General features: G+C 41.6%; 2 protein-coding genes and 2 pseudogenes across 6 annotated transcripts; 3 read left to right on the top strand and 1 right to left on the bottom strand.

Moving 5' to 3' along the window:
• The first annotated feature begins 1,024 nt into the window (after nt 1-1,024).
• Nucleotides 1,025-7,959, top strand: LOC104808070 (ATPase 10, plasma membrane-type). 5 transcript variants are annotated; one of them, XM_010533589.2, is made up of 22 exons: nt 1,029-1,294; nt 1,670-1,743; nt 1,845-1,964; nt 2,362-2,460; nt 2,561-2,698; nt 2,796-2,930; nt 3,034-3,213; nt 3,363-3,569; nt 3,733-3,852; nt 4,251-4,370; nt 4,464-4,586; nt 4,831-4,935; nt 5,053-5,197; nt 5,402-5,563; nt 5,655-5,893; nt 6,155-6,187; nt 6,285-6,366; nt 6,517-6,677; nt 6,773-6,946; nt 7,034-7,216; nt 7,309-7,469; nt 7,566-7,959. In XM_010533589.2, exons 2-22 carry the CDS (start codon nt 1,678-1,680, stop codon nt 7,666-7,668), a joined length of 2,856 nt encoding a protein of 951 aa, XP_010531891.1. In that variant the 5' UTR covers nt 1,029-1,294; nt 1,670-1,677; the 3' UTR covers nt 7,669-7,959. The 5 variants fall into 5 exon arrangements, 4 of the variants coding, with proteins under 4 accessions (XP_019057508.1, XP_010531893.1, XP_010531891.1 ...); XM_010533590.2 differs by having other exon boundaries at nt 1,030-1,294; nt 7,572-7,959; XR_002023971.1 differs by lacking the exon at nt 7,566-7,959 and having other exon boundaries at nt 1,026-1,294; nt 7,062-7,216; nt 7,313-7,399.
• A 158-nt stretch (nt 7,960-8,117) lies between these two features.
• On the top strand, nt 8,118-13,373 carry LOC104808071 (annotated as a pseudogene).
• A 1,260-nt stretch (nt 13,374-14,633) lies between these two features.
• Nucleotides 14,634-22,726, bottom strand: LOC104808069 (annotated as a pseudogene).
• Nucleotides 22,727-23,433: 707 nt separating this feature from the next.
• Nucleotides 23,434-25,654, top strand: LOC104808352 (translation initiation factor eIF-2B subunit alpha). The gene is given in 6 exon segments (XM_019201925.1): nt 23,434-23,821; nt 23,824-23,897; nt 24,091-24,243; nt 24,319-24,448; nt 24,755-24,995; nt 25,498-25,654. Coding segments are annotated over 6 exon segments (984 nt in total). The 5' UTR covers nt 23,434-23,493; the 3' UTR covers nt 25,556-25,654.
• Nucleotides 25,655-26,207: the final 553 nt, after the last annotated feature.

Raw genomic sequence — 26,207 nt, 5'->3', positions numbered from 1 at the left:
ATTCTGGTGAAACTCCACAGTTATCTCTTGGAATATCAAGTGAAGGTGAAGCCCCACAAATTACTGGATCAGGAGATGCTAGAGACGATCTCAACATAGATTTACCCGGACTTTCTATCAACCTAATCAGAAGAGTATAAATTTTGGGTACTCTTTGTTTTGATGAAACGAGAATTATATTAATCAGAAATTTTGGGTATTCATAAAAGAAAAACAACAAATTATCCAGCTAAGTACCATTACTCTCTCGTCTAACCAAAAATAAAACGAAGAGATACAGATATTATTTACCAACAATATCACGACTGTCTTCCACTTCCATCGATTATGAATACAATTCTTCCAAATGATCATCTAACTCAAATTCAGAAATCAGAACTGATATGAAATATAGTGAATTCAACATCAAAAAGTGACGAAATTCTCAAACTTACGATGGTCGAATTGGCGATTAGAATACTGGACTCCAGTCATCAGATTCATGGAATTTGACTCTTTAACCTCTTCGGTGGTAGAAGAAAAAGAGAAAAGAATCTCGGAAAATCAGGAAACTAACCAACTAAATTGAACTCAACAACTTTGAGACGATCTTTCGAATAAGATTTCAGATTTAGATGTCACTAAGAGAACAATTTTCGCTTTGCCACGAAGCATCGGTTTCGATAAGAGGAGTCCGCCATTGATCACAACAATCCTCCATACGGATTTAAACTCAAAAGTAATTGGAAAGAGGAAGAAGAAAGAATCGAACCGAGAGTTTTTTTTAGTCTTGTGATATTTTTTTTTTGCTTGAAGTTATGAGACGACCGTTGGGTCATTTTCCTTTTGAAATTTGAAACGTGTTTTCCGGGCAGCTCGGGCAATGATTAGATCTTTTAATCGGGCAGTCTGAGAGACCGCCACGTGACAGTTTAACCGGACCCAGTCCCAAATAGATCAACTGAAATTTTTTTATTGCCCGGAGCCCGGACCCGACCCGAACATTTGCGGGTCATCGAATACGAGAACGAGAGATATGACCGTTAGGTCGAGAAGGGAAAGTTGGGAAAACACAGAAAGATCAACGAAAGGTCCTTCAGCTTCTTCCCCTGCTCACCTTCTATTCGCATACTCAGACACTCCATTAATGGCGACTCCGATTTCGGATTTTGCGTCAAAGCCCACCAACTGGTCAGCCATGGAATCGTGGTTTCTGTTCCGATGGACCCTTTTTAAGAATCCCCACTTGGGTCCTGAGTATTCTTCGTCAAGGAGACGACTTGTACGAACATTTGTATTATCGTCTCGGGCCGTGGTAAGTCCTTTCTTTGATCACCGTAATCGGTCCCGTCTACTAGTGGTTCGTGTTGCTACCTGTAAAAGTATGATTTGGAGTTCTACCTGTAAAAGTACGTTCGTGTTACCACAATGTCACGTAAGAGTTCTCGTTCGAGAGCACTCTGGTTTCCTCGTTTGTATGCAAAAAGTGCAAGAATTTAGGAGTAAAGATGCGTTTCCTTCGGGTACTTGGAAGGACACATCAACTATTTCTAGTTTCTTTTGACTGTTGTTTACTGAGTACTCTTTTCTTTTGTCAACAAAGTATCTTAGCCTTTACCAAAAAACAGAGTATCTTTGCCTAGTTTCCATGAGTAACACTATTGAGTACAAGTTGCCTTTGGTTTTGAAGCTTAAAGCATGGCTGAGGATTTGGACAAGCCATTGCTGAATTCCGACGCTTTCAACAGAGATGGATTTGATTTGGTAAGTGATGCCATTTGCCATGTGTGATTTTGGTTACTCTCCTTCTTCAACCTTTTCGGGTTTTAAAGTGCAAAAAGTTTTTAAATTCTTGTCCTTTATAGGGAAGATTGCCATTGGAGCAAGTATTTGAACAATTAAGAACATTGCCCCAGGGGCTTTCATCCGGAGATGCTGAAGATAGGTTGAAGATATTTGGACCTAATAGACTCATAGAGAAACCGGTAATAAACAGCATATCCTCAATGTGTCTCCTGCGTAGTGCCCAGGGACGGCAGAAAAGTTTGTGAGCTGTAGAGTCTTGTCAACAATTAACCATCTTACATTCTGCCTCCTAGATGTTTCTCTTTAAATTATGGTACATTTTTTGCTGTGTTATATAGAAATTGATAATGGCAACTGGGGGATTATGATTGTTGAACTTCACCCCCTTATTGCTCTAGCTTAGCAAAAATGCTGGTGTAGGCTGGGTGGATCCATGTATAAACATCATGAGATTACTCTTGGCACCGTAGAATCTTTATGCCCTTCTGTTTTTCGAACACATTGTTCAGCAGATTTATTGTCTTGGTTAACAATACGTTGTGTGTAGAGTTCATGACATTCTAAACGGTAATGCAGGAGAACAAATTTCTGAAATTCCTAGGTTTCATGTGGAATCCATTGTCATGGGTTATGGAAGCTGCAGCCTTGATGGCCATTGTCCTTGCTAATAGTGAAGTGAGACAATCTGACTCTTTCTGTTTCTTTGTTATGTCCTAAGTTTAGCTTGTAGTTTCTACACCTTGAAACTCATGGCTTTTTGAAACTGGTGTCACAGGATGTGGGTCCAGACTGGGAAGACTTTGTAGGAATTGTTTGCCTTCTACTAATCAACGCAACTATTAGCTTCATAGAGGAAAACAATGCTGGGAATGCTGCAGCAGCTCTTATGGCACACTTGGCTCTAAAAACAAGAGTTGTTGCTTCAACTTTTGGATTTTACGACAAACTGCACAGCTACCTGCAATTTTTTTTGGCCTAAGCTGAATTTTGGTTTTGATCTTTTCTTACAGGTTATTAGAGATGTGCAGTGGCAAGAGCTAGATGCTTCTATTTTGGTACCTGGTGATATAATTAGTATAAAGCTCGGGGATATCATTCCTGCAGATGCTCGTCTTCTTGAAGGAGACCCCTTGAAAATTGATCAGGCACGTGCGTACAGAAGATTTAGCATTTGGTTACATCTCTTTTCTTTTTAGTGTTCTCTATGTAGCCACTGCCTTTGAACTGTTTGAAAATGCCCTCCTGCAGTCAGTGCTGACCGGAGAATCATTAGCTGTGACCAAGAAGAAAGGCGACCAAGTCTTTTCAGGTTCTACTTGTAAGCAAGGTGAAATTGAAGCTGTTGTTATAGCTACTGGTCTGAACACATTCTTTGGAAAAGCAGCATACTTGGTGAATAGCACAGATGTTGTTGGACATTTTCAGCAGGTTCTCGATCATTTCTTCCTTCGCAGTTTGGTTTGACAGATCTTATTGGTGGAGTTGGATCCTTGGGAAATCGAATGAGTTATAAAATCTGCGAGACATTGTCCATGATCTCGACGCATGACATTTTTCTTTGAAATGTTTTCTTGTAGGTCCTTACATCAATTGGAAACTTCTGCATTTGCTCCATTGCTGTAGGAATGGTTCTTGAAATCATTGCTATGTTCCCGATACAACATCGCTCATACAGGATTGGAATCAACAATCTTCTCGTCCTACTGATTGGAGGGATACCCATAGCCATGCCAACTGTACTATCTGTCACACTTGCAATTGGGTCTCACAGACTTTCTCAACAGGTTCAAATCTCAGGTTCCATTTTCCTGTAGTATTTTGGAGACTTCTCTTTATTTTCTCCTGTAAATCACTAGAATAAATTGAATTGATAAGAATCCAGAATTTGCTAATTATTTATATTTTGTTGGTAAAATTTCACCTCTTTTTGTAATTTCATTCTAAAAGGGTGCCATTACCAAAAGGATGACTGCGATAGAGGAAATGGCTGGAATGGATGTCCTTTGCTGTGATAAAACAGGAACTCTTACTTTGAATCGTCTAACAGTAGATAAAAATCTTATCGAGGTACCACTACCAATACTTCTCATGTTTCTTAAATATCAAGTCCAGACATAGAAGCTAATAACAATTGTTTCGAGGTTGGTATGTTTTGTCCTTCGTTATCTTTGGAAATATGGCAATGTGAGGCAAGATCTTAAGGTTCTTATTCTTATAATCACAACTTAGTAATTCTTTCAAGCTGATTTTTCTTCTCGCTTGGACTGGAACATCACATTGTAATTCTGTAGCTAGCAAAACTAGCTAATTGAAACAGTCATATGAAATGCTCACTGCTTCTTGATACAGCAGATTCAGCATCGGCTGATTTATTTGTTTAAGATATAATTATAAAAAATCCTTCCTTTCTGTTTTGGCTCATCTTCTTTATAGTTGGTTGTAATGTGTTCTTCCCTCTCTTGCAGGTTTTTGTCGATTTCATGGACAAGGACACGATTTTGTTGCTTGCAAGCCGGGCTTCTCGGCTAGAAAATCAGGATGCTATTGATGCAGCAATTGTTAGCATGCTTGCTGATCCCAGGGAGGTTGAACATGATATTTTCTTGAAGTTCTATTTAGGTTTCTCAACTTCTTGGAAGTTTTTGACGTTCTGAAAAGACAGTTGTTATCTTCTGTAGGCGCGTGCCAACATTAAAGAAGTCCATTTCCTGCCTTTCAATCCTGTTGACAAACGTACTGCTATAACATATATTGATTCTGATGGTAAATGGTATCGTGCTAGCAAAGGAGCCCCTGAACAGGTACCAAAGATCGTGAGACTTCAGACTGGTTACTGCTTGTCATATAAAATACCTAATCTTTCTTTTTACCTTTAAGTTTTCAAAAATGGTTTACGGGATATCCAAAACACCATCGGCAATGCTACTAAGTAATACGTCTCTCTAATTTTGGAATTTCTAGGGATTTCGAGGAACTTAAGTCCTCATGTGTTTTTTCCATTACCCAAACGAATGCCACTGCTGATGCAGCTTGACCATGTTTCAGATCCTAAGCTTATGCCAATCGAAAGATCAGATTACACCAAGAGTGTATGCCATCATTGATAAATTTGCAGAAAAAGGATTGAGGTCTCTTGCAGTTGCTTATCAGGTAAGGTTTTTGTCTTCTAACCTTCTAACTTTTAAACAGGTGTTATTGCTAGCAGCAAAACATTATAATAACAAAATGTTCTTCGGATTATCTACATCACTTAATATTTGTTTCCAGGAAATTCCAGAGAAAAGCAAAGACAGTGATGGAGGGCCATGGAAGTTTTGTGGTCTTTTGCCATTGTTCGATCCTCCAAGGCATGACAGTGCTGAAACCATCCTTAGAGCCCTCAACCTTGGAGTTTGTGTTAAGATGATCACTGGTAAGTCTAATCGTCAACCACTGTACATGCCTTGGTGGCTGTTGTAATAGCAAGTTTTCTCCTGCTGACAATCACACTTCTCATTGAGAGATATGTCGCTTGGTTGATCCCGCACACACACACATACGTATCCAAACATGCAGACCTTTAATCCTTTGGAGGTATGGATGAAAAAGCTGAAGATTTTCTTGGACAAATATGTAGGTGATCAGTTGGCAATTGCAAAGGAGATGGGCAGACGTCTTGGAATGGGAACCAACATGTACCCTTCTTCCTCTCTATTAGGCCACAGCAAAGATGAGCATGCTATGGTTCTAGTTGATGACCTCATTGAAATGGCCGATGGTTTTGCTGGAGTATTTCCTGGTTCGTAATCACAAAACCCTCTTCCCAATCAAAATCATGGAATTTCAGAATTGCTCTGTTTCCTGATCATAAACTTTCGTGCCATGTTCAGAACACAAGTATGAGATTGTAAAGATTTTACAAGAAAAGAGGCACATGGTTGGAATGACGGGTGACGGTGTGAATGATGCACCCGCTCTCAAGAAAGCTGATATCGGAATAGCAGTAGCTGATGCAACTGATGCTGCAAGAAGTGCTGCTGATATAGTGCTAACTGAGCCCGGTTTAAGTGTGATTATCAGTGCTGTCTTGACCAGCAGAGCTATATTTCAGCGGATGAAGAACTATACAGTTAAGTACCAACTAATGGTTACACCACTTTCATTTTGGCTCACATATAAATATTGGCAAAAGATTTGAACTACAAAGATAACATATTACCTACGCATTAATATCTTTGTGTGAGCCATTACCTGCAAAATTAGTTTATGTACTGTATTAATTACCAATGTAAGAGATATATGCAAATTATGATTCATGAACTTGTGATGACATTCTAAACTTCTGAATTTTTTGCTCTTGTTTTACTGACTAGATGGCATGAATTTGCAGATATATGCCGTCTCAATCACCATACGTATAGTGGTAAGGGGTTCTTGATACGTGATCCAACTCTTGGTCCATTACTTAAAAAGTATTTATCTTCTCTCAGCTCTTATCTTCTTGCCACTGGTTTGTGCAGCTCTGTTTCATGCTTCTTGCACTGATATGGAAATTTGATTTCCCACCTTTCATGGTGCTGATAGTCGCAATACTCAACGACGGTACTGTATTTCAGCTTCAAGCTGTTTTTAAATTTCATTTTCGACCCTTTCAAGTCTTCTCTTTTATCTCCGAAACTTGAGGCTTAAGGAGCAAGAATTTAATCATATTTGTAAGATACTTCTCTTTTCTGTTCTTCTCTCACACTTCAGGGACCATAATGACTATTTCTAAGGATCGAGTGAGGCCATCTCCTACACCAGACAGTTGGAATCTCAACCAGATATTCGCAACGGGTATTGTCATAGGAACATATCTAGCGTTGGTCACTGTTTTCTTCTACTGGCTGGTTGTCTTCACCACTTTTTTCGAGGTATATCTTCTCGTTGCTGAAACACACACACATTTCGATTTTGCTTCCAGGAAATCTGTATTCATGACCATCAAATGCATCTTAACACTCTGCAGAATAATTTCAAGGTAAAGTCTATAGCCAAAAACAGCAAACAGGTGTCATCAGCTGTGTATCTCCAAGTAAGCATCATCAGCCAAGCTCTTATATTCGTAACCCGTAGCCAAGGCTGGTCATTTCTCGAGCGGCCCGGGACTCTCCTGATCTGTGCATTTATTCTCGCCCAACTTGTGAGACTTCTATATCCTTAACTCTATTTCCCTGTAACGTAGATAAACCATTTTTTCTTGAGATCTTCGTTGATACATACATTGCAGATAGCTACCTTAATCGCTGTCTATGCAGACATAAGCTTTGCTTACATTAGTGGTATTGGATGGGGTTGGGCCGGTGTTATATGGTTGTATTGTCTGATATTCTATATACCTCTGGATATCATTAAGTTTGTAGTCCAATACGCTTTGAGCGGTGAAGCCTGGAACCTCGTATTCGACAGAAAGGTTTGGTTCCCGAATCTTTGTATCTGCTGGTTACTTAAGATACCGTTAAATATCTTTACTTTCTCAAACATGATGCCTGGCTTTTCTTTCAGACAGCTCTCACTTGCAAGAAAGATTACAGGAGTAACAATACTCGAACCTTTTCTCAGACAAGTCTGCATGGTTTGAGTTGTGTTGAGGAGATCAGTGGTAGGCGTTTTTCCCGATCTTCTTGGATCGCTGAAAATGCTAGACGACGTGCAGAAATCGTCAGGTCGATCTTTACTTTCCAAGGATTATTGATTCTACGCTTCTCGTTTAGTTGCCTTTTAGAATGCATCTTCAGAATATAAGCTTTGTATTGATGTAGGAGCAGGCTAGGGGAGCAGCACACTGTGACTAGACATCTAGAATCATTGATAAGGCTCAAAAAAATCAACACGGAAACGATCCAATCCTCCCGTACTGTCTGAAAACACTCGATGCTGATTCTTTATACTTTCAGTTTCGAAACGTATGACTCAAGGAATGTTTTGACAAATTACTACCTTCTTTTGTCCGGCTGGCTTGCTCGATCAGTGGACAACGACGCGTTTAAAGGACTTACGAGAGAAAATAGTCGTGTCATGTAATATTTTATGTTGTTTTCCTATTGACTGTACCTGAATTTTGGCTTCAACCTCAAGAAACACAATTGTTGTATCTTTGTCCTTTATTCTAGGGCTCCAAAAACAAGAGTTGTGGCTTCAAATTTTGGATTTTCACTGCAACTTGCACGGCTACCTGTACACTTTTTTTCAGCCTATGCTGAAATATGGTTTTGATCTCTTCTAACAGGTTATTAGATATGGGCATTGGCAAGAGCTAGATGTATCTATTTTGATACCTGGGGATATAATTAGTTTAAAGCTCGAGGATATCATTCCTGCAGATGCTCGTCTTCATGAAGGAGACCCTTTGAAAATTGAGCAGGCACACGCATAAAGAAGATTTAGCACTTGGTTACATCTCTTTCCTGTTTTAGTGTTCTCTTTGTAGCCATTTAAACTGTTTGAAAATGCCCTCCTGCAGTCGGTGCTGACAAGAGAATCATTAGCTGTGACCAAGAAGAAAGGTGACGAAGCCTTTTCAGGTTCTACTTGTAAGCAAGGTGAAATTGAAGCTGTTGTTATAGCTACTGGTCTGAACACATTCTTTGGAAAAGCAGCATACTTGGTGAATAACACAGATGTTGTTAGACATATTCAGCAACTTCTCGATCATTTGTTCCTTCCCTGTTTCGCTTGACAGAATCTTATTGGTGGAGGTGAATCATTGGGAAACCAAATGAGTTCTAAAAGCTGCGGAGGCATTGTCCATGATTTCGACGCATGACATTTTTCTTTGAAATATTTTCTTGTAGGCCCTTACGTCAATTGGAAACTTCTGCATTTGCTCCATTGCTGGAGGATTGCTTCCTAAAATCATTGTTATGTTCCCTATACAACATCGCTCATACAGGATTGGAATCAACAATATTCTCATCCTACTGATTGGAGGGATACCCATAGCCATGCCAACTGTACTATCTGTCACACTTGCAATTTGGTCTCACAGACTTTCTCGGCAGGTTCAAATCTCAGGTTCCATTTTCCTGTAGTATTTTGGAGACTTCTCTTTATTTTCTCCTGTAAATCACTAGAATAAATTGAATTGATAAGAAACCAGAATTTGCTAATTATTTACAGTTTGTTGGTAAAAGTTTTACCTCTTTTCGCAATTTCATTCTAAAAGGGTGCCATTAACAAAAGGATGACTGCGATAGTGGAAATGGCTGGAATGGATCTCTTGCTGTGATAAAACAGGAAGCTTATGCCATTGCCAACTGAAAGATGAGATTGCACCAAGAGTGTACGCCATCATTGATAAATTTGCAGAAAAAGGATTGAGGTCTCTTGCAGTTGCTTATCAGGTAAGGTTTTTGTCTTCTTCCTTCTGTCTTTTAATCGGGCGGTACTGCTAGAAGCAAAACATTACAATAACAAAATGTTCTCCAGATTATCTACATCATTTAGTATTTGTTTCCAGGAAATTCCAGAGAAAAGCAAAAGCAGTCATGGAGGGCCATGGAAGTTTTGTGTTCTTTTGCCATTGATCAATCCTCCAGGGCATGACAGTGCTGAAACCATCCTTAGAGCCCTCAACCTTGGAGTTTGCGTTAAGATGATCACTGGTAATTCTAAATATCAGGCACTGTAAGAAGATTCCTTTTGGAATCAAATTCTATCTCCAGCATTGGCGAGAAAGTGACTCGGTGGCTATTGTAACAGCAAGTTTTCTCCCACACACGTAGTCAAACATGCAGACCTTAATTCCTTGGAGGTATGGATGAGAAAGCTTAAGATTTGTTTGCTCAAATATGTAGGGATGAGGACCAACAGGTATCCCTCTTCCTCTTTATTAGGCCACAACAGAGATTAGCATGATATGGCTCTAGTTGATGAGCTCATTGAAATTGCAGAGGGTTTTGCTGGAGTAATTCCCGGTTTGCAATCACAAAACCTTCTTCCCAGTCGAAATCATGGACTTTCAGGATTGCTCTGTTTTCCGATCATAAACTATCGTGCCATGTTCAGAACACAAGTACAAGATTGTAAAGTTTTTAATGATGCACCTGCTCTCAAGAAAGTAGATATCGGAATAGCAGTGGCTGATTCAACTGATGTTGCAAGAAGTGCTGCTGATATAGTGTTAACTGAGCCCGGTTTAAGTGTGATTATCAGTGCTGTCTTGACCAGCAGGGCTATATATATTTCAGAGGATGAAGAACTATACAGTTAAGTACTAAACTAATGGTTACACATTCATACCAAAAAAAAAAAAAAAAAAAAAAAAACTAATGGTTACACCACTTTCATTCTTGCTCCCATACAAATATTAGCCAGAGATTTGAACTACAGTGACAACATATTACCTAGGCATTGATTTCTGTGTGAGCCATTACCTGCAAATAAACTTATTCACCGTATTAATTACAGATATAAGAGATATATGCAAATTATGATTCATGAACTTGTGATTTCATTCTAAACTTCTGATTTTTTTTTTCTTGTTTTACTGACTAGCTGGCTTGAATTTGCAGATATATGCCGTCTCAATCCCCATACGTATAGTGGTAAGGGGTTTTTGATACGTGATCCAACTCTTGTGCCCATTAATTTAAAAATATTTATCTTCTCTCAGCTTTTATCTTCTTACCACTGGTTTGTGCAGCTGTATTTGATGCTTCTTTCACTGATATGGAAATTTGATTTCCCACCTTCCGTGGTCCTGATAGTCACAGTACTCAACGAACGATGGAAATGTATTTCAGCTTCAAGCTGTATCTAAATTGCATTTTTTACCCTTTCAAGTCTTCCCCTTCATCTCTGAAAGGCTTAAGGAGCAAGAATTTAATCATTCGTAAGAGACATCTCTTTTCTGTTCTTCTCTCACTTCAGGGACTATAATGACTATTTCTAAAGATCGAGTGAGGCCATCTCCTACACCAGACAGTTGGAATCTCAACCAGATATTCGCGACGGGTATTGTCATAGGAACATATCCAGTTTTGGTCACTGTTTTCTTCTACTGGGTAGTTGTCTTCACCACCTTCTTCGAGGTATATTCGTCATTGCTGAAATATATACATATATATATATATATATAAACAAATATGTATGTGTGTTATATCGATTTTGCTTCCAGAAAATCTGTATTCATGACCATCAAATGCATCTTATTCTCGCCCAGCTCGTGAGACTTCTGAATCCTTAACTCTATTTCCCGGTAACGTAAATAAACCTTATTTTTTCTGAGATCTTCATTGTTACATATATTGCAGATGGCTACTTTAATCCCTGTCTATGCAAACATAATCTTTGCTTGCATTAGTGGCACTGGATGGGGTTGGGCTGTCTGATATTCTGCATACCTATGGGTATCATTAAGTTTGTGGTCCATCGCCTTGAGGAGTGAGGCCTGGAACCTCGTATTTCGACCGAAAGTTTCAGTGCCCGTATCTTTATCTGTTGTTACCCGAGATACGGATAAATATCTTTACATTCTAAAACATGATGCCCGGCTTTTCTTTAAGCCAGCTCTCTCTTGCAAGAAAAATTATAAGAATAACAAAACTCAGATCCTCTCTCGGACATGTATGCATGATTTTAGTTGTGTTGAGGAGTTCGGTGGTAGGCATTGCTCCCGATCTTCTTGGATCGCTGAAAATGCTAAACGGCGTGCGGAAATCATCAGGTCCGTCCTTCCTTTCCTCAGATTCTTGATTCTATGCTTCTATTTTAGTTGCTTTTTAGGATGCATCTTCAGAATATAAGCTTTGTATTGATGTATGAGAGGGCTAGGGGAGCAGCACCCTGCGATTAGACTTCTAGGATCACTGATATGGCTAAAACAACCGACACGAAGACAATCCAATCCTCCCGCATTGACTAAACAATTCCGAAGCTGATCCTTCATACTTTGGAAATATGGAAATTTGGAACAATCTTGAGAAAGACAGGAACTTAAGGTTCTTATATCACAGCTTAGATGCACATTTATCTTTTCCAATGTATGCCTAGGCAATTACTTCTTGCAAGCTGATTTTCCTTCTCGTTTGGAATGGAACAACACATTGCTTATTCTGTAGCTAGCAAAACTAGCTAACTAAAACAGTCATATAAAGTGCCTACTTCTTGATACTGCAGATACAGCATGGGCTGACTCATTGTTTAAGAAATAATTACAAAGAATCCTTCGTGTCTGTTTTAGTTCATCTTCTTTATAGTTGATAGTGTTGTGTTCTTCCATGTCATGCAAGTTTTTGTCGATTTCATGGGCAAGGACACAATTTTGTTTCTTGCAAGCCGGGCTTCTTGGCTAGAAAATCAGGATGCTATTGATGCAGCAATTGTTAGCATGCTCGCTGATCCCAGGGAGGTAGAAGCCCATTTCCTGCCATTGATTCCTGTCAACACACGTACTGCAATAACATGACTGTGATGGTAAATGGTATCGTGCTAGCAAGGGAGCCGCTGAACAGGTTCCAAAGATTGCGAGACTTTAGGCTTAGATTATATAAAATACCTAATATTTCCCTTTCACCATGAATATTTTCATTATGGGTCACAGGATATTCGAAATATCATCGATGATGCTACTAAATAACTCTGTCTAATTGTGGAGTTTCTAGAGACATCAAGAACTTGAGTTCTCGTTTTTTTTTCTTTTTCCATAGTCTTACCCCTGCTTTTTTATGAAGAGAGGTTGATTCGAACCCACGATTTCAGACCCCACGACAAGTGAGCTTAATGTTGAGCTAAGTCGGTCCTTCCCTAGCATTCCCAACTCGAACTGGGTTGGTCCTTTATAACCCAAGTGAATGACATTGCTGATGCAGCTTGACCATGTTTCAGATCCTAAGCTTGTGCCAACCGAAACATGAGATTGCTCCAAAAGTATGCCATTGTTTATAAATTTGCAGTATGCATTGTAACAAGGGTCAAATTTTGTCTCCAGCGATGACGAGAAAGTGACTCGGTGGTTGTTGTAATAGCAAGTTTTCTTCTGTTGACAATCGCACCCATCACTGAGAGCTATGTCGCTTGCTTGATCCAACACACACACATGCGTATGCAGACCTTAATCCCTTGGAGGTATGGATGAGAAAGCTTAAGATCTGCTTGCACAAATATGTAGGTTGGCAATTGCAAGGCACATGGGCAGACGCCTTGGGATGGGAACGAACATGTATCCCCCTTGCTCTTTGTTAGGCTGGAGTATTTCCTGGTTTGCACAATCGCAAAACCCTCTTCACATTGAATCATGGAGTTTCAGATTTGCTTCTGGTTTCTGATCATGGACTTTTGGGCCATTTCAGAACACAAGTATGAGATTGTAAAGATCTTACAAGAAAAGAAGGACATGGTTGGAATGTCGGGAGAAGGTGTGAATGGTGCACCCGCTCTCAAGAAAGCAGACATGGGGATAGCTGTGGCAGAGGGAACTGAGTGATGCTGCTGATAAAGTGTTAACCGAGCTTGGTTTAAGTGTGGTTAATGATTGTCATGACCAGCAGTGCCATATTTCAGCGGATGGAGAACTATACAGTTTAAGTACTAAACGCATGGTTACACCATTTTCATTTTGGTCAATTACTTGAAAAAGTATTCATCTTCCTAGGCTCTTTTTCTTGCCACTGATGACTGATTTGCGCAGCTTTGTTTGATGCTTCTTGCACTGATACAGAAATTTGATTTCCCACCTTTCATGGTCCTGTCCTGATTGATAATCGCAGTACTCAACAACACTGCAGACTAATTTCCAGGGGTGGCCATTTCGGTTATTAACCGAATAACCGAACCGAACCGAAGTTATTTGTTTAATAACCGAACGGTTGAGGAAGTTGAATAACCTTTCGGGTTCGGTTCGGTTAATAACCGAATAACATCGGTTAACCGAACGGTTATTAGGGTTTTTATAATATTTTATTTTTACCCTTATCACTATTAGTATTATTTTTTTGTAGTTCATTTGTACCTTATGTGTTTCATCTAATAAACCATAAAATTTAATATTTTTAACTTTTAATCTAATTATTGAAGTTTTTTTAGATTTTTTTGTAACTTTTTCGGAGAATTAATTATTTTATGGATTTATTTGGATATATATTTTGAAGTTTGTATATGATTAATATTCTTTTTTTTAAAAAAATATATCATAACCGAACCGAATCGATCTAAAACCGAACCGAATAAACCGAAAAATTTAACCGTTTGGTTATAATTTATTATGCAAAAACCGAACTAAACTAAACCGAAACCGAACTGAACCGAATAAATCTATATAACCGTTTGGGTATATGATTTTTTTATAACCGAAATAACCGAACCCGAAATAATCGAACCGAAACCCGAAATGGCCACCACTGCTAATTTCCACGTAAAGTCGAAAACAGCAAACAAGTCTCACCTTTCATGGTTAAGAGAGTTTTTAATTGAATGAAATCACTAAACCTTACCCAAAAAAAATGAATCTTAATGGGAAAAAAAAACCATTTGGTATTGGTTTAAATTAATCCAACCCATTAATTTTGGGATGAAATGGGGGTGAGTTGCACATCTTATCTTTTTTTACCTGATTCCGAAAATTAGGGAGACATCTGGTACCATAGTTGTTCTCCCGGACTTTCATTCCAACTATAGAGGAACAGTTCAGAAACTTTAATTTTACAGACACTATCACAGTCCAAGACAATGTCGGGTTAGTAATCGTATATCTGGAAAGGATCGGAGATACTACATAATACACTATATCATACACATGAATGAATGAATGAATGAATGTGAATCCAATAAACAAAACTTTTCCATTCAGAGATTTTCTCACCAAGCAATCCGATGTCAATCAATGGCGTCGCTTATTCATCTTCTGCTATAAAGTTAGGATCTTCACCTTGGCAGAGGTGCTCGTCGCATATAGAGGAAGTTTTTCAGCCTTTCCTCAACCGAAGGATATCCTCTGTGAAGGTCGATCCCGAGGCTCCTATAAAGACTCTTGACATTGCGCATATCGTCTTGTCCAACATCGCTTCCACCTACGCACGTTACCAAAAACCCGAGTAAAGAAAGTTAACACACAGTCTTATATGAATGTTTCCTTTGCATTTTTCCACACCTTGTATAATACGTCTAGTCGTGACTTTTAGGGTAAATTTGGTAAGATTAGAACACTTATTTGCCCTCTCCCGGACAAAAAAATTTACAACCCAATTGGATGTATTAGACAATAGCTACGACTAGATCCCAATCCATCAAGTAACCAGAAATTGAAAAGATCCTAATTTCACCAGATGCAATTTTGCTAAAAAGATGCCAAAAGTGTACTAGAATGGAACTCCGACGAAACAAACACTGTCTCTGGTGATTTTTCTTTTTGTAATTCAAGGTGAAAATGTGGATGTTTTGTTTTTTGTGTTTTCGCCTGTAAAATCCCCCTAAAAAGGCCAAAGAGAAGCGGTAACATTCTTACCTGAGAGTCATCTTCTATACCCTGTCTATACAACAAAGCATCCCACTTTTCAGCTGAATTACGAGGTGGGCGTTTGACAAGTGGCACGACATTTCCGTCCACGAAGATGAGTGACTGAAGCAGGCTCGTTTCACTTTCTGCAGCATCTGTAGAAAAATAGATGACAGGTGCATTTGCCTTTTCAACTATCCGAGTTATGCAGTCTGCTGCTCCTGCTTGTGGGATTGGATAAAAAGCAACTTGGCGTTTTTGCATTGCTGAAAAAAAAAAGTCGGTTGATAGGTTTGTAATAGAACCTTGTATAGATAATAGAGATTTGTATTTCAAAAGGAATCCAGAGGAATACAAATACCAAGTTTACATAGAGGAACACCACTCTCTTCTCTACTTCACTCTTAAATAAAAACCAACATACCCATCTAAAAGAGAAAACGTAAATATATATAGCAACCATGCCTCAACAGAATTTGTTGAGGTGGCATTTGATTCCCTTCCCCTGCATAACAACCTCTGCACCCCCTACGTGTTGGTAACCAAATATCCTAGGTAATCATTGTTGCTCTGCCACCTGTCTCCTGGTTCCCTTCTGCAGCAACGGTTTTCCCAGTCTTTTCCATCGAGGTTTCTTCCTTTCCTTGCTCTGCAACTCCTTCACCCATGGCTTCCCTTCTCTTCCTCTTGTTCCTTCTGTTGTATACATGCAGTGGTTTATCAACACCCCCCCCTTGGAGACGCAGCTTGTCCCCAAGCTGAAACAACGGAAATTGCTCGGTGAAGGTCTCGGCCAGCTCCCATGTTGCCTCATGTGATGTAGACCCCTCCATGAAATTAATACCTCCAGACTTCCCTGGTCATTATAGCGAGAATCCAACAAGGAATCTGGTTCCAAAATCAGCTCCAATTCCGGCGACAACTCCTTCGGCAGCTCCATCGGCTGAGACACACTCCCCACTGCCTTCTTGAGTTGCGAAATATGGAAACCTGGATGAATACGAGCTTCCGCCGGCAATCTGATCTTATAAGCGGCAGGTCCAATGCACTCCAGAACTTCATACGGTCCATAAAAACGTGCTACCAACTTCTGAAAACGACGTTTGGCCATAGAATGTTGGCGATACGGTCGCAGCTTGAGAAAAACCCAATCGTCTATAGCCAACTCCACATCACGGCGAGATAAATCAGCATATTTCTTCATCCGTTGTTGTGCCCGAGCCAAATTCTGACGTATCTCCACAATCATATTATCCCTTTCCAACAACGCTGTTTCCAACTCGAAATTCACTGTGGATCCCTTTTCAAAATGGACCAGAGATGGTGGGTCTCTGCCATAAACCACCTGAAAAGGGCATGTCTTGAGGGCCGTATGATAAGACATATTGAACCAAAACTCGACCCATGGCAGAAATTTGGCCCAAGACCGAGGATGCCCGCAAGCGAAACATCGCAAATACGTTTCAAGACAACGGTTGACCACCTCTGATTGTCCATCGGTCTGTGGGTGGAAGGCGGTACTATATTTCAGCCGAGTCCCTGCCAACCGAAATAATTCAGTCCAAAAATGACTGAGAAATATGTGGTCTCTATCCGAAACTATGGAGCGGGGAAACCCATGCAGGCGTACGATTTCCCGAACAAATAATTCAGCCACTTGAACCGCAGTAAACGGATGACGCAATCCCATGAAGTGACTAAATTTACTCAACCTGTCCACCACTACCAAGATAGTATCAAAACCCGCCGATCTTGGTAATCCCTCGATAAAATCCATCGAGATGTCTTCCCATATGCGAACCGGAATAGGAAGAGGCTGCAACACCCCTGCTGGAGACAAGGTGGAATACTTATTCTGCTGGCATACCACACATTGGGCGACATATTGCTGAATTTGGGCCTTCATGCCCCGCAATAAAAAACAGCTTGAACCCGTTTCATAGTCTTCAGCAACCCAGAATGCCCACCCATGGGGCTGTCATGGAACTCCCGTAGAATAATAGGAATCATCGCAGATTGTGACGGAATAACAAAGCGTTCGTTGAATAACAACGTACCTTGACAAAGGTGATAACCACGGGGAACCTCTTGTTGTGCTCGCAGTTTTGCCAATATCGCAGAGAGCACCAGATCAGCCTCCACCTCTCGCTGTAGCTGTTCCATTTCAATCACACTAGGAATGGTTAGAGCTGACAGAACAGTAACTGATGAGAAACTCGGTGATGTCGGTATGCGAGATAATCCATCTGTAGCCTTGTTAAGGTTCCCTGGTTTGTATACAATCTCGAAATCGTAGCCCAATAGCTTGGATAACCATTTCTGATACTCCAAGTTAATCTCCCGCTGATTCAAAAGATACTTCAGCGCCCTCTGATCCGTATGAACCACAAACCTGCGGCCCAACAAGTAGTGTCGCCATCATTGAACAGCCAGTACCACCGCCATCAGCTCTCGTTCATACACTGGTTTCACCTGATCACGGCTGGACAATCCATGACTGTAATACGCAATTGGCCGATTTTTCTGCATTAACACCGCCCCAATGCCGAACCCCGAAGCATCGGCATCTACTACGAACGTGTCCGAGAAATCGGGCAAGATCAGAACCGGAGTTGACATCATGGCAGCCTTTAGAGTGTCGAAGGCAGCAGCCTCCACATCTGTCCAATGGAAACTGTCCTTCTTCAATAACTGTGTGAGAAGTCGGGCCAACATGTTGTAATTCCGAACAAAGCACCTGTAGTATCCCGTAAGGCCCAAGAACCCTCGAAGTGCTTTAACCGACGATGGATAAGGCGAGAGTCGCATTGCTTCAGTCTTAGAAGGATCAGTGCGAACCCCCTGCTGTGAAATTACATGGCCCAAGTACTCAATCTTATCCTTGCCAAAGAGACACTTCTTCATATTTGCAAATAGTTGATGCTTCTCCAAAACTGTCAGCACCGCCTTCAAATGTTTGATGCGTTCAGCTGCCGACGATTCCCTTCCCCGGAAGAGATGATTCATCATTGCTTGGAAGGTTGCCGGAGCGTTGGTCAGGCCGAACGGCATTACGAGGAATTCGTAATGGCCGTCATGTGTCCTAAACGCAGTCTTATGAACATCATCCATTCGCATCCTTATTTGATGATATCCCGAGCGGAGGTCAAGCTTAGAAAAGATAGTCACGCCAAATAATTCGTCCAGCAACTGATCAATCATAGGGATTGGAAATTTATCCGGCACCGTCACTCGATTCAATGCCCTGTAGTCGACACAGAACCTCCAGCTACCATCTTTTTTCTTAACCAGCAACACAGGGCTAGAGAATGGACTTGTACTCGGCTGAATAATGCCAGCCTGTAACATTTCCTTAACCATCCGTTCGATCTCTTCTTTATGGGCATGCGGGTACCGAAAGGGCCTGACACTAACAGGACCGGCACCTGGCTGCAAGGAAATGGAATGTTCTCGACCTCGAGATGGCGGCAGACCAGAGGGCTCAACAAATACCCCGCTAAACTCTTCCAAAATCTGGGCCAGAATACTCGGTGTCTCCCCAGGCTCTGCCATAGAACACAGCGCACTGAACTCCACCATATAGCTCACTTCACTTGCCGGAATAGTTTTAATCAAAGACTTAAAAGTAACGAGGGAATTATGTAGGTGAGGGTCGCCTGTAAGAGTCACCTGAGTCGATCCCGTTGTGAACTTCATTACCAGTTTCTCAAAATTCATCTGAATATTACCCAAGGTCCGTAACCATTGAACCCTGAGGATGACGTCGGCGCTTCCAAGCTCTAAGGGCAGAAAGTCAGCGAGAATCTCCAGATGATGCATCGTCAACATCAATGCCCGACAAATCCCTGTTGTTCGAATAGTTACCCCGGTGTCGAGTGCAACACCATACCCCGACGTCGATGACGGCTGCAAGCGCAGTTTATCCAGAACATCCAATGAGATGAAATTATGGGTTGCCCCGCAATCTATCATCACCACCACTGCTTGGCCACGAATTGAACCTCGCACTTTCAGGGTTGACGGTGACGTGATGCCCACTGCGGAGTTGAGGGAAAGCTCCGCCGGTTCCTTCGGCTCCGCCGGTGTTTCGGAATCTGCGTCCGGAACATCGTCTTCCGGCAACAAAAATTCGCTGTCCTCTTTCACCACTATAACCTGAAGCTCCCGATCTTTGCATTTATGGCCGAAAAAGTAACGCTCGTCACATCTGAAGCAAACCCCTCTCCTCCTTTTTTCGTCGAGATCTGTATCGGAGATGCGGCGGACCCCTGAAGATTTTATTCCAGAAGGTAATGGAGTTGGGCTTGTAGCAGATGGGCCTGATGGAGAAAGCCCAGTGGAGTCAACCCTTCTAGTGAAGCCTGTACGTTGTGGCCCACCAGATCCACCAGCTGGCAAAGTGATCGTGCGAAAGGGATTCGCCGCCTACGACTGTTGATGCTTGAAGCCGCGATGGTCCCCCGATTTCCCAGCAAAGAACCCCATCGGAGAACTATCTAGTTTCAGGGCGAGCGCCATGGTACGCTCGAGACCCGGAGGCTCCAAAACTTCCACCATGTTTCGGATGTCCGCCCACAACCCATTTTTGAAGGCGCACTCGAGAACATCCACATCAACGTGCGTGAGTTGACCCAACAATTCCTCAAACCTGCGCACATAATCCAAGACCGAACCCACTTGTTTCAGAGAAAACAACCGAGCTTTAGCCGATCTCGCGATCTGCACATCAAATCGCTCCAACAATCGCTGTTTGAAATCTGGCCAGTCGACAAATGGTCGATTGTTGTGCTGCCATTCATGCTAGTGAAGCACTTCCCCATCGATGCTTAGTGTCGCGTATCGAAGTTTATCAGGATCACTGATACCTCCGAACCGAAAATAGCGTTCAGCTCTGACAATCCAACCTGCAACGTTGTCACCCTCGAAAATCGGCATTTCAATTTTTTGTAAAGTGAAATCGTTACCCGGAGGTTGCAGAAGCAACGGTGCCTCATCAGGGACAACTTCCAGATTCTGAGCAACAGTGGGTAACCGAGCCACCGGAACCGACGAACCTGGGACGTCGATCGGGGTCTTGCCTCGAGAGTCCGGAGACGTCTGAGCACAAGTTGACTGGTCCCCTGAGAATGGTACGGATGGACGTTTATCAGGGGGGATGCGTTGGTCAAGCAAGGTCTGCATCATCTGCTTCAACACCTCCATACGACCCATCTTCTTCTGGACGACGGAAACCTGACCTTGCATCACACCTGTGGCTGACGCGAATCGGTCCTGCATCGCTCCCATGGCAGACTCGAATTTTCCTAGTTTAGAGTTCACCAAATCTTCCAACTGTTCGATACGATTGTCTTTCGGCGGCATGGTAGGATCGATATGATGCTCTGATACCACTTTTAATAGAACCTTGTATAGATAATAGAGATTTGTATTTCAAAAGGAACCCAGAGAAATACAAATACCAAGTTTACATAGAGGAACACCACTCTCTTCTCTACTTCACTCTTAAATAAAAACCAACATACCCATCTAAAAGAGAAAACGTAAATATATATAGCAACCATGCCTCAACAGAATTTGATGAGGTGGCATTTGATTCCCTTCCCCTGCATAACAACCTCTGCACCCCCTACGTGTTGGTAACCAAATATCCTAGGTAATCATTGTTGCTCTACCACCTGTCTCCTGGTTCTCTTCTGCAGCAACGGTTTTCCCAGTCTTTTCCATCGAGGTTTCTTCCTTTCCTTGCTCTGCAACTCCTTCACCCATGGCTTCCCTTCTCTTCCTCTTGTTCCTTCTGCTGTATACACGCAGTGGTTTATCAGTTTGTCAGACTTCATTTTGATACAGACGCAATATTCAAATACATTAGATAACCAAACATACATGTGTGAGGAACTAATAACCTGACCGTATCTTGATCGCAACATTGACCAATATTGCTATGATCTAGCGCCTAAGCAATGCTACATAATGGATACATATACACTCACATTCAAGAACCAGATCCAAATGCTGTTTGGATGTCAGAATCTGTGGAGAATGAGCTACAAATATTCTATTGCCATAGAACTCTTTGATCATAGCTATGTTCTCAGGGAACTATAAGACAAAAATATTCTACTACAAGTATAACATCATAGCTATAACCGAGTATAACACAATGTTCGGTCCATGAAATTTGAACAAACTAGTTCCGAGTATATACCTGTACTATTCCATTCCCAGATATAATGGTAAAAGTTCCATACTTTAAACCAGATATGTGATTGAAGAAAACGTACCAGAACTTCAGGAACCCATGTCTCCGGAAATGGACAGCAATAAAGTTTTTCCCCAAGAAAGTCTGAATGAACCGTTGAGCCGTCACCAAAATGAGTCTACTCGATTTGATAAGTGTCTTGCACTTCGTCTTCATCAAACAAACTTTTCCACTACCTCTTGAGAAGTCCTCTTCGTCGGCTTCTTTATATCTTCACTCCAAGGTGGCTCAAGCTTCCCTCCAATGGAAACCCCCAATCCCTTCAGCTTCTTGATGTGATCCTCGTCCACATAGCAAGGCTGTGACAATGAGAAGTAGCAAATGAACTTTCTGTTTCCAGCAATCTTCTTCTTCTCCTTCTCCATGAACTGATCGAAAGAAATGACAACATTTCTTCCCAAGCAAGTATTGATGCTATCCACGTTTATCACTCTATCATACTGATAATCAAACTTAGGGCTCGGGATCACCAGAACTCGACCCAGAAGTGCGGCGAAGAAGATATGTTTCTCTAGGCAAATCAAATGATTGCTCATTTGGCCCGATAGACAGATTGCAAAGAGATACTTGTCCGGTCGCGGGTTCCATTCAATCGTTCTCCGCTCGGACAATTTCTGATCAACCTTTCTACATCTGTCGTACTTGTAATAACCCATCAGATCACCGGAACTTCCGCCGTCATGGGAGTAATTCCCGGTCCTGTGCGGTGACACAAGCGCCTCCTGAATCTCCTTATTCAACGAAATATGCTTTGCAACCGCAGATTTCACATCCTCAATCGCCACAGACGATCCGAAACCAGAAGAACCAATCGCATTCGAGGAATTATTATTGGTAGTTCTATCAAGGGAATGATCAACCAACGTACTATTCCAGAGGGAGACAAGCGCGAACTGTTGCTGTCTCAAGAGATACAGAGCACGGGCTGGACTCGACATCGGATCCAACTTAAGCCCCGAGGGATCCGCCGAGAAGAATCCACGAGTATCGATGAACAAGAACACGAGAACGAGGACGACAGTTAGAGAAGCACCAAGAACGATGTACCGCATGTCGAGCGAGATCTTCCACCGGTGTCGTACACGCGACACAATGTCCTCAATCTGGAACGCAGATCTCTGACTCCCGGCAGCGGTCGGAAGCCGCTCATCGTGGCGGCGGCGATCCCTGGTATCGTTCTGTGGGATCAAATGGTGGTGACCGTCTTCGTCGTCCAGGGGGTTCAGATCCATAAGACAGTGAGTGAATTTGGTCAGACAAGAGTTGCACTCTACAAATTTATAAGGAAAGAAAATAGAGTAAATCATGAAATTATGAAGAGAGATTAATGAATATAATAAGGATTATTGATTAACCCGGTATAAGATGTTCCCGGTTTAATGTGTGAGGAGAGATTATAGAACCGGTTTAATGTTGAAATTAATAATCGGTTTAGGACAAGTAGATTGGCGATCCAAAAGGACGATGAGCCCTTATATATAAGATTTGAAGTCGGGCTTCATTTTTTGGTAATTCATATGATTCGGACATTTGAATTTTTGGGACGAATTTGAATGGGTTTAAAGCTTTCGAAATGGAACCTCGATTATCTTTTTCTTTTAGCTTTGTGGAAAAGAATTAAATATCCTACCATATAATTATGAAATTACACCAAGATAATATTTGATGGTGGATCTTGACAAATTTTGTCGGGTAAATACTCGATTTCGGGTGATTATGAAAAAAAAAGTTATATATATATATACGACAACTACGGAAGTAAAGTTGAAAGCCTCTGAGAAAAGGGGAAAAGGGCAAGAACATGCAAAATCAGTTTTGGGCCATATTTTATTTACTTAGCTAATTTGGGCTTTTATTAGGAAATACAATTGGGCTTCATTAAGGGCCCATGTCAATAAGACGACCTAGTTTTGTCAATGTCCTTTTTCCGTCGTTTTCTTTTCTCTGCTGAACATTTTATCGGGAAAGTGACGGAAAAAAAAAAGAAAAAAAAAATCAAATGTGGCGGAGATCAGCCTCGTTCATCCTCGACGGGCAACGAAGCTCGAATTCACCTCCCATGGAAAACCCTAACCCTAATCCTGACGCCATCTCGGCCTACTATCAGACGCGCGCGGAGCACCACGGCGTCATCACCTGCGACTGGTTGGCCCAAGCTCAGGCCGCCGTCGGCGGCGCAGACCAGCAGCAGACCGTCTCCTCCGCTACCGCTGCCGCTTCCTCCGGCGTGGGAACCGGTGAATCGTTCGTCGTGATCGACGAGTTCAACAACTGGCGAAAGCAGCCGGATCTGGCGGAGGCCATCGCGGCTATTCGTGCGTTAGCGGCAGTATTCGCGCCAGCGAGGCGATGACTATGATGGAGCTTGAGATTGAGCTAAAAAAGGCCTCCGATACACTGAGAGTGAGTGTCTCTCTCATGTACATTTGAATTTCTTTCCATTTCATCGATTTAGCTTTCCAAGAACATGGGCTTTCAATTCAATATCTCTGTGGATAGTTCTGTATGGGAAGAAAATTGATATCGTCAATGTATTCGATCTGTATAAACTGTCTGCTTTCAGAGCTTGTAATGTTTGTGTTGTTCAATTTGCTAGTCATGGGACAAAACATCAATCTCCTTAACTGCGGGATTTGATCTGTTTATCAGATATGTGACGAGAACATCTGCTTTAGAATACGAGGATTTCAATTCAGCTAAGTCTTGTCTGCTTGAGCGTGCAGAGAAATTCGGGGAAATATCATTCAAGGTACATAACTGGTGATAGTGCTGAGTTGATATTCCCATTTTCCCAAAGATACCAAATCGTAAGATCAAATCGCAGCCACGAAGGATTATTGCAATGCTTAGTCAAGATTTTATATTCGATGATTGTACAATTTTGGTTCATGGATTCTCTAGAGTTGTTCTTGAAGTTCTAAAGAACAACAAACTCTTTCGAGTTTTCTGCACAGGTTCTGTCTCGAAATGCCCTTTTATGTTGTTCAACACGTTCTTACTATCTTTGGTATATCTTGTTCGCATTGTCTTTTCCATAACCCCCTTGGAAACTGCCGAACTCTTTTTTTTGCCAAATTCTACAGAAAACCCCAAACCACCATTGTTGTATATGCATTTACGTCAGTCTTGTACATTTCCGCCATTGCCCTTCCTCTCATAAACTGGCATTTTTATCTTTGCGTTTAACCTTTAAACCTTTCAAAACAGCTCTTGTTTTGCGAGGCCACTCACTCTAGGTTTCATCGTTCAAAGAATTGCAGAGGGAAGGCCTGACGGGACCGGAGTTCTGCTATCCAACGAGCTAGCAAAGCTCGATGTCCCTGTGAGACTGCTTTTGAATACCGCCGTGGCATATAGCATGGACGAGGTAGACATGATATTCGTCGGGGCTGATGCAGTCATAGAGAGCGGCGGCATAATCAACATGATGGGAACTTACCAGATCGCACTCGTTGCATACAGTATGAACAAACCTGTCTATGTAGCCGCAAAAGTTACAAGGTAAGCAAGAATTTTTCATTCGGTAAACCCACGGGTACCCATCTGAGACGGGTACCTGGAATGTGGGTATTCAGTAGTGAACGAGGCCGAGTACGAGTAGGATGAGAATAGGAACCCGGACCGCAGGTTTGGTTTTGCCATCATGTGACGGTTGCTGGTATCCATCAACATGCAAAATGACGTTTATACCCCCAGAATTTTAGGGTAGTTACAGTTATATCTAGGTTTATTTTGTACAAAATTACCACTATAGAATGATGGTCAACTCGGTCGGCAAAAATTTGTATGTTTTCTCGGGTTGGGATGATATCTGACCCGGGGGTACCCGAGTCTGGTGAAGCTGAGGCCGAGATACTTCGGCCATAAACCACGTGGAGGCAAGGCCGAAGCCCCAGTACCTCCAAAAACTCGGGTACCCAACTCGCTCGCACCCCTACATTCAGATACCAGAATCTGATACGCGGATATGATTACAAGATTCCGAGGTTATGTAATGTTGCAGTTTGGGAGGCTTTACCCGTTGGACCAGAAGGATATGGCGCCGGCGTTGTGGCCGATAAGAGTTTGGAGTGAAGATTCCGGGGAAAGTTGAGGTGGAAACGTCGGCAAGAGATTATACGCCGCCGCAGTACTTGACGCTGCTCTTCACAGATTTGGGAGTTCTGTCTCCTTCTGTTGTCAGCGATGAGCTCATTCAGCTCTACCTCTGACCTCTTCTTGTCTTGTAAGAATTCTCTCCCCCGTTTTCTCTTGTTTCTTTTTGGCCTAAACCACCATTTCTTTTGTTAATTGATATTTAAAAAAGAAAGAAATACAAACCCTGTTTTTTTTTTTTTCACGAAACAATGGTGTTTAGGAAGCCCTACACGTTTGGATTTACACGTGTGCGAAGTTAAAATTAATTAATGATATATTTACTTGCCCAAACAATCTGCCAAACGAAATAAAAAGTCCAGAAAACGAACAATCTGTCCGTTTTTGTTGATGCTCAATGTGTGAATAAATATAATGCATGGGAAATTTTATTTTATAAGATATAAAAGTGAGAAATTTTGTTACTAGTGGGAGTGCATTTATTGCGAGGAAAGAAACTCAAAATGGACCATACGATACCACCATAATCGTATCGTGTTGATAAAATGGTCCTGGAGAAATATGTTCATTTTTTTGGTAATATATATTATATTTTTATAGATCGAGAATTTATTTTTG

The sequence above is a fragment of the Tarenaya hassleriana genome, unplaced genomic scaffold (genome assembly GCF_000463585.1).
Source record: "Tarenaya hassleriana unplaced genomic scaffold, ASM46358v1 Cleome14, whole genome shotgun sequence".
Classification (NCBI taxonomy): Eukaryota; Viridiplantae; Streptophyta; class Magnoliopsida; order Brassicales; family Cleomaceae; genus Tarenaya; species Tarenaya hassleriana.
The sequence above is the reverse complement of the archived record's forward strand: the minus strand, read 5'-3'. Positions and strand labels throughout refer to the sequence as shown.